We start from the raw sequence: 12,580 nt of genomic DNA on the forward strand, positions 1-12,580 counted from the left end.
GCCTGCTTGCAGCTAGGGGTGTCCATTTAATTACCATTTCATTTCTAGCAAAGCTGCATGGTCATCTACGGTAACCGTTCTTTTGGGAACAGATACTACCGTCATATGAAGTGGTAATGGATCAACTGTGACAGGAAAAAAAAACACTGTTGACAAACAAAGGAATCAGGTGAAGGCTCCCAAAACATCTTTGCTGGCAGACAATAAAGGCTTATTTCCATAAACACCAACAGATGATACCATCACCTCGGGAAGTAGAGTCTGTGATTCAGCTAGGTGCTGAGGCCACAAATTTCGTCTACATCAACAAACCAGAGCACACAATTGGTCAAAAAGTGATTACCACATTTTTTAGCTGTACAGCATGCTGCCAATGTAACAGACATCATTCGTCACAAGAGGTGGAATGCCAGAAAGGCTCCAGGTACTGATTAGCTAACCAATCAATATCTATAGCAGCTGCCAGTGAATGCAGCACCAAGTCAGGTGGTGCAGTGGCTGGCACACTCTAGTCATATTCTGGAGGATGTTGTTGTCGTTGTGGTCTTCAGTCCTGAGACTGGTTTGATGCAGCTCTCCATGCTACTCTATCCTGTGCAAGCTTCTTCATCTCCCAGTACCTACTGCAACCTACATCCTTCTGAATCTGCTTAGTGTATTCATCTTTTGGTCTCCCTCTACGATTTTTACCCTCCACGCTGCCCTCCAATACTAAATTGGTGATCCCTTGATGCCTCAGAACATGCCCCGAGGATGATGATGGACCTAATTATTGTCAAGACATCCAGGTTTCAACTAACTGTGATTTCCCTAAATTACTTGATGCAAATGATGGAATGGTTCATTTGAAAGGTGACAGCCAATTTCCTTTCCCATCCTTCCATAATCTGAGCTTGTACTTCATCTCTAATGACTTTATTGTCAATGGGACATTAAATCCCTAATCTTACTTCCTCCTGAATGTGGTCCAATATATCACAGCCACCTCCAGTGATATGCTCCATACTGTGCACTATATGAAGGTTTGGAAATGTGCCTAAATGGTGGCCACCTCAAAAGGCAGAAAAAAATTTGTGGCTTCCAAAGAGTTGTTGACTAATCAGCCCACTGCCAGAAATGGCAGTAGTTCAGATTTTGGTGAGGCCGCTACATGAGCTATCAACTTTTGCAATTGGTGGAGGAGGTGATAGACTCAGTGGAGTACTGAATTCTCTGAGTCTTCCTGGACATCTCTCATACATTCAACAGCATGTGACATGAAAGCCGCCTCTTCACACCTTTTTGTCATGAGGTCTCTGTGTCAGGCATCCATCTGCTTTCAACATGCTGCCAAGGAAGAACATTCCTTGTGCATATCCAGCACAGATCCTCCTCCCACAGCAACATCAATGATAATGCACAGTGGGGGTCAGTACTGGAGCCAATCTCTGAACTGCAGACCGCATGCACCTTGCACTGTATGCAGATGATAAAGTGGTCTTTGGACTATAAATGAGCACCTGGCACCTTCATTAACACCGAAATTTGGTTGATCACATAACATCTTTGACCCTGTAGTGGCATCTACCTTTCAACAGAGACAAAAGTCAAGCCATTATCATTAGCTGGCTGAACATCACAGACAACCTACAGACTGTCCATGTTTCTAGAAACTTAGTGCAATGGAGCAGAACTGAATGTTACCCCAATGTCACATTCTACACTTAATTAAGATGGCACCAGCGCATAAAGTAACTACAGGGGAAGGTGCTGGGTTCCATCAAGCACCTATACTCACTGCTACACCCAACATAATTATTGAAACATTTTGGCATCACTGTGTACAAGTCTCTGCTTTAATCAGTGCTAGAGTATGCTGCACTAGTGTGGGAGAAACGCAGTTTCTTGACACTTCGAGCTCACATTTATAGCATGAAATCATGCAGTGCTATTGGCATGCTTTTTGCCAAGGGACTTCTTGACTGTGTAACTGCCACTAGGTATCTCTATCTCAGTGAGCATTTTCTGGAGACTGTATGAGTCTTTTACAGTAAAGTGCAGCAGTCCCAGAACTGCCACAGATGGGAATGGTGATATGAAATCCATCAAATTGCTAATAGAAGTCCAGATCTGCTGGCAGACTAATTAGCACTTAATTTATGTAGGAGTTAAAGGTATACTAATAATTGACAACCACATGTAAATGTGCAAATTATGGACTAAACAAAATGGAAAGAAAAATTGGAAGGTGATAGACTTCAACACAACCAAAGTATACTTAAAGAGTGGCTTGTAAGGATTCCTTCTGATTGTTAATGTACAGCCGAATGGTAGCTTTATGTTTTGAACTGTACATTAATTACTATAACCATATGTGGTAATAGCAGTATGTGCAAGGTAGATTTTGCAATGAGTCTGAACATTTGGTAGGAAGGTTATTGCAGGACATGTACCAAGGAGTTTGATTGGTTTATCTTAATACCAAAGCATGAGTTTAGAAAGTTATGCGTCTGGTGTGCCAGCTGATCATGTTTCCATCCAGGATGTAACTATGAAATGAAGGAATACTCCTCTCATTTTCAGGTAGGGTATCTTTCGAATTGGGCAGAAATATAAAAGATCTATGTACCCAAGTCATTCTGTGTAATTTTAAGGCATCATGTCTCAGCAGGAACATAAATACCACTTTATCACTTGGATCCCAACTTCTTATACAAGTGGCTGCAGAGTTCAGAAAAGGAAACTGGCTCTCCAAAATGAGTTTGGCTCCCACTATCCACCTTATATCTATTTACACTATTTTTTCTGGCTTTGTTTCAGTTTCTTTCATGGTGTTATATTCCCCACACATCTCCTCTCCAGTTCCTTTTGAGTTTGGGTGATAACTAACCTTCTAACTGAAGTGAAAAGTGCAGCCTACAACATCATTGATTACAAGACTACCAAACATACAGGACTGATCAGATGACTAATCAAAAACACAGGGCATTATGTTCTTCCAACTAATGTCACTAGTTTTTATTTTATGGATGGATAATTTTTGCATCACTGCTGGAGAATGCGTAATGCCCAGAACTAATTATGGGAAAGAAATAAAGAAGCAGTGCACCTACACTGGAATCAACGTGTTGCCAATTCCACTGTAGGCTACATAGCAACTGCAGCACTCATCATGAAGAAAATATTTCTATGGTTAATATCTTGTTGTTGGTAATTCTCCACCCTGTAGATCATGACTCTCCAATACCCATACAACATTTTTTGTAACAGGTCAGTCAAACAGTCCCAGATCGCCGTATACTCAGCAGCCAAAACATCTTTTTATTATTCCTCTTGTTTTCTATCCACAAAAAGTTATTTTCATGAATGTTACCTGTATGCCAATTGGGAGTCCCTCACTGTTAAGTCCAAGTGGTACATGTGTTGCTGGCATACCAAGGACATTAAATACCATTGTATACAAAACACCAGCAGTCTTTATGTATGAATCATTGTGATATATGGCTGCTGTTGGGTGGGTTGGGTATATAAATACCCCACTGTCTCCTAAAATATCCTGAAAAATGAAAAACATCAAAAATAATTATTCTGCTTTATAAATAATATAATGATGAGATAAAGAAAAGGAAAAAAGGGACAACTTGTAGAAGATATAATGTAAGTTATATCTGAAATCTTCTGCAGAGCTTTCTGTTGGCACTATGTCCCCTGCATGTACTCTATATACATTATTTTTATTCTTTGGGTCTCAAGAAATTTTGCTGCTTAGTGAAATAAGGTATTTTGCAGGACTATGCATTGGCCAAAATCATTGCTGGTCATACACTGAGGGTCAGTTTGTGAATGGCAAGAAGCTTAAACATAAATTTTAATTAGACTTATGAGCAGTAGTATAAAAAGAAACTATTTGGTACATGAAACCATTCCTAGATGAGTTTTTCTCACAATTACACGAATACAAAACAATTTGGCACCACATGCTTCTCCTTCTAATTTCAAAAATATTTTTCAATCTCTGTAGATACATATTCAATAACTGGCATAAAATGATATACACTCAATTATTTTATAATTCAGTATTTTAGAAGAGTCAAAAATAAGTATAGCTTAATATAACAACAATAGGTAACTGCTTTAACTGAAATAGTCAGTCAGAAATAAACATGTCATGCTATTTTACATGATGGAGAAACTTATAATCATTACATTTTATTCAGTAATCAATGGGTTGACTTGAAACTTCCTGGTAGATTAAAACTGTACACCGGAGTTAGACTCAAACTCGGGATCTTTGCCTTTTACGGGCAAGTGCTCTACCATCTGAGCTACCCTAGCATGACTCCCCACCCATCCTCACAGCTTTAATTCTGCCAGTACCTCATCTCCTATCTTCCAAACCCCTTTCTTCCAGGAGTGCTAGTTCTACAGGGTTTGCAGGACAGCTCCTGTGAAATTTGAAAGGTAGGAGATGAGGTACTGGTGGGTGGAATTAAAGCCATGAAGACAGGTTTCATATCAGTGTACACTCTGCTGCAGAGTGAAAATTACATTCTGCAGTGTGTTGACTTGTTAATAAAATGTCTGAGGCACAGTCACATAGCATAACTTTTTTCCTCTTTTTTGCTTTATTGTAATGTGGATAACCAATTCAAACAATAATGTCAATGTTTTTGTTTGCATTTATTAGTCAAAACCCACAACACTCATTCACAGTCTCTCCAGTGAATTGAAAGAGGTGACAAACAAGGGGGAAAATATTAAAATTTGCATCAATGTAGGTCATCCATTATAGGCCATGGATGGAAAAATTTTGAATAGGCATGTATGCATAAGTGTGTTTTATAATTGGAACCAAGTTCACTATAAATGTACATTACACGCTAAAAACCAGCATGAGAGGTTTTGGCCAGCAATGCAGGCATAGACAGACAGATAAATTTAGCCGTTTGTTATTTATTCCTTGGATAAATATCTAACAATTCACTATGATGTTGCATGTTGCAGTGTGTTGTAAGGCCAGTGTGCCCCATTCCTTTTTCAAGAGTTTCTGTGGTCACTAGAAGACAGTCAAATATTTGTACTTATTGAACAATTATGAAAACTATATTTTAGGGTTGCTAGTGCAGGAAAACACACACACACACAAACACAAAAACACACACACACACACACACACACACACACACAAAGAATCACATTGGGTATTACGGATTTTTCTGTCAAGTAGAATTGGGTATCAGGAAGGCAATCTTCATTTAATATTTTTGCTATATGAAACAACCTTTACATTAGCAAATAAATGGTAAATGTCTTTTATGGTTGCCTACTTTTCTTCTTTCTGTGCCATGTAGAAGCTGTGTAAATTAACAGTGTGGGTCAGTTTACCTTGGGTATTATGTTTGTATAACTATTGTTAACTGTAGCTGGCAGTTGACAACAAACTTCCCAAAAGAATAATTTTGTTCTGAAACTGTTTTAAGTATGCCTGACTGTTGAAGGAGTTGGCTTTTATATCTTTTAGCATGGAAATAACATTGTTTTTATTACATCTTTTGGTGCAATAATTACTTTATTCATAAGTGAAAAGGAAAACAATGTTACACAGTGAAAAATTAGTGAAAGGAAATAGATAAAAAGTATTAATTTTTGTCAGTTTCATTTGCAAAGTGTATTATTGCTTATAATGCAAAAGAAAGTGAACTTAGGACATTTACAAAGTCCTTATAATATATCACTTGCAATTCAAATTATTCCCAACATACATACTCAAAAATTTTGTAAATGATGTTTTATGTCTTAATTTTTGATGTGCAATCCTGTTGAGGTGTGCATGGTCATACCTAAGGTTCATAACTGAGTGTACTAAATTTTATTCTAGTTTAGTGTTTAGTGACAAATCATTTGCTGAGAATCAATTCAGAACTGTCAACAAATTTTTATTTTTATTTTTTTTATTGTTGAAGTGGCTCTACACTATGTACTCTCATCAAAGAGAGGATCACATTTATACAACACAAATGAAAGCAGACTCAATACTAATCTCTATAACAAAGTGATATGAGTTCTCTTCACTCTGAATATGCTGGATTACTTATCTACCCTGAATCATTTAACTCTCTGCATTCTACTGGTACATAATAACTTCAAACATGAAGCCTCACCCAACATGTGTCCAATGAAATACTCTTCTGGTACCTTAAATAATATATTTGCTTGGAATTACGTAATGCGAGTCTTTGTGGGAACAGAATTGAGCAGTTAGCTGTGAAGTTGCTGTAAGCTTGTTCCATTATTCTTCCTGGTGTTTCAAGTATGGAAGTGTTTAGGCCCTTTAACAGCATACTTGCGTTACCAGCATTACAATTTTGAGGAGGCCTCCAAAAGTCCAATAGTAATTCACTTACGGAGGTGAAGAGCAGGTACAAACCAGCACTGAACCTCTATTTGTTATATTAATCATCTGTTTCCTCTCATCCAGATATGACTCCATTCATGCAAATGGGATTGCTTTAATCAATAATATTTTGATTTTTTTGTAGAATTTTATCATTATACAATCAAAGGCCTTAGCAAGATTATAAAAAAATGTGAATATGATAATTTTTCTTACTTTGTTGTACCAAGACAGAATTTGTGAGATCATATATTGCTTTCTCTATAGAGAAGCCTTTATGGGAGCCAAACTGAGATGCTGTTAGGTCAATATCAGATATGCGGTCCAGTATTCTGTTGCAAGTTAGCTTTTCAGTAACTTCTGAGCACTCACAAATCCACTTTAAACATATATTGCTATTGCCTATTTCAGTGTTTCAGGAAATGTGCCTTGACTCATTGGCTTAGAAACAAACCTAACTCAAAGGCAGCAACATCAAGTAAACACAAGATTTCTGTAGTCTGGATGAAATACAATCAAGAATAGAAGTGATACAATATTTCAGTAGCCCAATGATTTTTGTGGTATCACTGACTTGGCAAAGCTGATCTCAGGTGGTGAAATATGCAATGCCTGTCTTAATAAATCTAAAGGATCAGCATTATGTGATTCATTTTTTAGATCTGTTTTTTTCAGCGACTGTTAAGAAGAAGTCATTTAACTTAGTGAACTCTCTCTTGCTGCCACAACATACTTGGTTCATAGATAATAACCATCCTTTCTCATGGATTCCACTGTTACTACCTCTACCCACCAAACCAGGAAAACTGAATTCACGGCATTGCAAGAATATTTTAGGAAAAAATTAATCTTGTCATCTACTGTCCAGCCTTGGTAAACTACTTCCCAGTGTTCATCCAGTAAATTCTCTTTAACATTGTAACTGGGCCGGCATTTATAATTCGGTTTAACAAGGCTTTGCAATTGTTAGCTGAACAGAATTGAGAGGGATGCTTTATCACTCCCATTTGACCATTATATTCACCTGAACCATTTGCTATGAGTTCATCTGTATTTTATAAAAATGTCCTACTGTTCTTGTAGGGAAAATTACTGTAGGGAACAAACCAAAAGTGATAATTGCCCTCAGTGCCCTCATGAAGCAAATAACTTCAGCATGCTGTGCACTTAGAATGATAAATTCAATGTATAGTAGCACTAGAACAATATTTTTGGCATGTGTTCATTCTATAATTGATTGTGGCATAACCTTCTAGTGAAGAAACACGTGGAATGTACAAACAATCTTTAGGCTACAAAAAAGGATTGTATGAATTATAATAAAAAGTAGCAAGAGAGCTCGCTGCACTGAGTTGTTTAGATGTATGAGAATCCTGACTGTTTCATGTGATCCACATAAAGAAAGACATCGACTAGTATCCAATGAATGGTCTCTACATGAATATGGAACCAGATCCACTCACCACTTACATGTCAGTAGGAAATACAAAACAAAAATGCAAAATAGTGTGCTATATAATTAAATTATACAACAAACTGCAAATGATAGTCATCTAACTATTGAACTACATGCAGTTTGTATTACATTAATAATAAACTTCTTTTATATTATTTGGATTATTTCACATCTTTTGTGTTATTTCCTTTTTAATATTTAAGTAATCTGACACCATAACTATGTAGTGCTTTTAATATGATGAAATTAGTTTAACACTACTTTGATCCCACATATGCTCCATAAGGTTGTATGTTCCCCACACTTCGGTTTATTAAGAAGACATGTAATCCGCTGTTATATTTTACACTGAACACTTGTTAAAAAAATCAAAACTGTGACAATGGCCAGTAAACCTTTGTAAATTACTACAATTATTATAATATTGTGAGTTGATGTCCTGTTTGTTATTAATATGAACTGCACTTAAGTTAATAATTTAGCTATAAGCGCATTGGTATCCTGTATTTCAGCTAAATTTATAATAATATTAAGATCATAAATTCATAATAATATTAAGATCATATGTAAATTACAAATTCAGTTTTAATGCCATCTAGCAATCATCATCTCAAGTAGCTTATTGAACTTAGAGGCTGTGTTTTCTATTCACAATAATACTGGCCACTCATGTTTACATGATGTGTATAACAAATATTGTATTACTTGTCTGCTGTACTGGTCATCAACTGTAATGCTATCTTCATATATCATGGTGTAATAATGTACTCACAATGATATCTGCTATGAAACAACACAAATACAGACTGAATGTATCAGTGACTAAGTTTTAATGATGTAATGGCTCAGGTAAAATGATACCTCACTGCATGTAAACTTATTCCATTCGATAATTTTGACTTCTGTAAATATGAGTCTTTCATTTTCACTGCTTCTTCCTTAACCAACTTCCAACTTCCAATTTTATGACCTTCGTTCTAATTGATGGAAGACAAATGACATGTCAGATTATTCCAACTGTATATTCTGTATTAATGTTGTCATTCAAAAGTCTTTTATGACAATGCGTTAAGCTGTTATGCTAATTACACTAATCAAGACTGTTTTTGTGGTACACGTTCTGTAAAAATTTTCTTACATCTCATTGGACACTGTTGTAATTTTACGTGCAGTTTCTGCACTTTTGGTTCCTGTATGCTGCTGGACATTGCTATATTCTTATATGTAACTTTAAGTTTTAGATCTGAACATTGTTTGTATGCAGCTGAAACTAGTAATCACAAAAAAATTGTTTGCAATCTTGACTTTGAGGACTTCTAATCCTTAATACACAAAAAAATGACAATTACAGTTTCGTTGATGGTGGGTGTGGTAACATTAGTAAGTGCCCTCTCTGAAAACTACCTAGAACTGGTAGTTCAGAACCCCACTCATGATGGAAAAATATTGGATGTAATGCCAACAAAGAGATCTGACCTTTTGGAGGATGTCCTCATCAAAACTGATATCAGTGGCCATTATGCGGTTGTAGCAAATGATTACCAAAGTATAAAGGGTAACTAAAACAAGCAGGAAGTTATATATATTCAGTAAATATAATGGAAGGAAACATTCCACGTGGGAAAAATTATATATAAAAACAAAGATGAGGTGACTTACCGAACAAAAGCGCTGGCAGGTCGATAGACACACAAACAAACACAAACATACACACAAAATTCAAGCTTTCGCAACAAACTGTTGCCTCATCAGGAAAGAGGGAAGGAGAGGGGAAGACGAAAGGAAGTGGGTTTTAAGGGAGAGGGTAAGGAGTCATTCCAATCCCGGGAGCGGAAAGACTTACCTTAGGGGGAAAAAAGGACAGGTATACACTCGCACACACGCACATATCCATCCACACATACAGACACAAGCAGACATATTTAAAGACAAAGAGTTTGGGCAGAGATGTCAGTCGAGGCAGAAGTGTAGAGGCAAAGAAGTTGTTGAAAGACAGGTGAGGTATGAGTGGCGGCAACTTGAAATTAGCGGAGATTGAGGCCTGGCGGATGACGAGAAGAGAGGATATACTGAAGGGCAAGTTCCCATCTCCGGAGTTCGGATAGGTTGGTGTTGGTGGGAAGTATCCAGATAACCCGGACGGTGTAACACTGTGCCAAGATGTGCTGGCTGTGCACCAAGGCATGTTTAGCCACAGGGTGATCCTCATTACCAACAAACACTGTCTGCCTGTGTCCATTCATGCGAATGGACAGTTTGTTGCTGGTCATTCCCACATAGAATGCATCACAGTGTAGGCAGGTCAGTTGGTAAATCACGTGGGTGCTTTCACACGTGGCTCTGCCTCTGATCGTGTACACCTTCCGGGTTACAGGACTGGAGTACGTGGTGGTGGGAGGGTGCATGGGACAGGTTTTGCATCGGGGGCGGTTACAAGGATAGGAGCCAGAGGGTAGGGAAGGTGGTTTGGGGATTTCATAGGGATGAACTAACAGGTTACGAAGGTTAGGTGGACGGCGGAAAGACACTCTTGGCGGAGTGGGGAGGATTTCATGAAGGATGGATCTCATTTCAGGGCAGGATTTGAGGAAATCGTATCCCTGCTGGAGAGCCACATTCAGAGTCTGGTCCAGTCCCGGAAAGTATCCTGTCACAAGTGGGGCACTTTTGTGGTTCTTCTGTGGGGGATTCTGGGTTTGAGGGGACGAGGAAGTGGCTTCCCTACCCTCTGGCTCCTATCCTTGTAACCGCCCCCGATGCAAAACCTGTCCCATGCACCCTCCCACCACCACGTACTCCAGTCCTGTAACCCGGAAGGTGTACACGATCAGAGGCAGAGCCACGTGTGAAAGCACCCACGTGATTTACCAACTGACCTGCCTACACTGTGATGCATTCTATGTGGGAATGACCAGCAACAAACTGTCCATTCGCATGAATGGACACAGGCAGACAGTGTTTGTTGGTAATGAGGATCACCCTGTGGCTAAACATGCCTTGGTGCACAGCCAGCACATCTTGACACAGTGTTACACCGTCCGGGTTATCTGGATACTTCCCACCAACACCAACCTATCCGAACTCCGGAGATGGGAACTTGCCCTTCAGTATATCCTCTCTTCTCGTCATCCGCCAGGCCTCAATCTCCGCTAATTTCAAGTTGCCGCCACTCATACCTCACCTGTCTTTCAACAACTTCTTTGCCTCTACACTTCTGCCTCGACTGACATCTCTGCCCAAACTCTTTGTCTTTAAATATGTCTGCTTGTGTCTGTATGTGTGGATGGATATGTGCGTGTGTGCGAGTGTATACCTGTCCTTTTTTCCCCCTAAGGTAAGTCTTTCCGCTCCCGGGATTGGAATGACTCCTTACCCTCTCCCTTAAAACCCACTTCCTTTCGTCTTCCCCTCTCCTTCCCTCTTTCCTGATGAGGCAACAGTTTGTTGCGAAAGCTTGAATTTTGTGTGTATGTTTGTGTTTGTTTGTGTGTCTATCGACCTGCCAGCGCTTTTGTTCGGTAAGTCACCTCATCTTTGTTTATATATATATATTCAGTAAACCAGATGAAAACTCAATGAGGAACTTCAAACTTCCATCACAGGGCAGAAGCATATAGAGGAACTATGGTCCAAGTTTAAAAGGATTGTTGAACGTACTCAGTAGAAAAGTTCATAGTAGGAGGGAACCTCCATGTTATATAGTCACTGTAAAGAAACTAGAGAAACAGAAACTACTGCATAATAACTGTGAAACAAAGCACTGGGCTGTAGATAAAGAGATGCTGAATAAAACGAGTTTTGCTGTCAACAGAGCAATGTGTGAAGCCTTCAGTGAGTACCATGCGAGAATGTTGTCAAATGATCTTCCACAGAACTCAAAGACAGTTTGGTCATATGTTAGGGCGTTAGTGGTACCAAAGTTAGTGTCCAGTCCATAGTGAATGAGACAGGAACTGAAAATGAGGATAGTATAGCGAAAGTTGAAATTCTTAATTTCATTTTCAATTGCTCCTTTACAAAGGAAAACCCAAGAGAATTTCCCAAATTTAATCCTCATACCACTGAAAAATGAATGAAATAAGTATTGGTGTCAGGTGAAATCGTTAAAACTGAACAAAGCTCCAGGGCCTGATAGGACCCCATCAGATTCTATACCAAAATTGCAGCTGAGTTAGACTCTCTTGTAACTATAATCTTCTGTAGGTCCCTCAAACAAAAAGCCATGCCCAGTAGTTGGAAGAAAGCACAGGTTACACCCATCTACATGAAGGGTAGTAGAAATGATCCAGAAAACTATCATCCAGCATCGTTGAAATTGATTTGCTGTAGGATCTTAGAGAATATTCTGAGCTCAAAGGTAAGGAGATATCTTGAACAGAATTACCTCCTCCATGCCAACCAGCATGGATTCTGAAAACACTGATCATGTGAAACCCTACTCACACTTTTCTCACATGATGTACTGAAAATTTGGATTAAGGCAGTCAGGTAGATAACTAATTCTTGATTTGCAACAAGCATTTGAATCAGTACCACACATACACTTACAGTCAAAAATACAGGCATATGGGGTATAAAATGAAATTTGTGACTGGACTGACTTTTTGGTATGAAGGTCGCAGCACATTATCGTGGATGGAGAGTCATTGTCAGATGTAAAAGTAACTTCGGGTGTTCCACAGTTAAGTGTGTTGGGACCCTTGCTGTTCATGTTATATATTAATGACCTTGTGGGCAATGTTAATACTAAA

At 38.5% G+C, this 12,580-nt stretch overlaps 1 protein-coding gene across 1 annotated transcript in view; it reads right to left on the reverse strand.

Moving 5' to 3' along the window:
- LOC124613428 (fatty-acid amide hydrolase 2-like) overlaps positions 1-12,580 on the reverse strand; it is a 381,807-nt gene that overhangs the window by 20,717 nt on the left and 348,510 nt on the right. Inside the window, exon 11 of the mRNA XM_047142130.1 lies at positions 3,353-3,535. Coding sequence (XP_046998086.1) covers positions 3,353-3,535 — 183 coding nt within the window. The remainder of the gene's footprint in view (positions 1-3,352; positions 3,536-12,580) is intronic.

The sequence above is a fragment of the Schistocerca americana genome, chromosome 4, assembly GCF_021461395.2.
Source record: "Schistocerca americana isolate TAMUIC-IGC-003095 chromosome 4, iqSchAmer2.1, whole genome shotgun sequence".
NCBI lineage: Eukaryota > Metazoa > Arthropoda > Insecta > Orthoptera > Acrididae > Schistocerca > Schistocerca americana.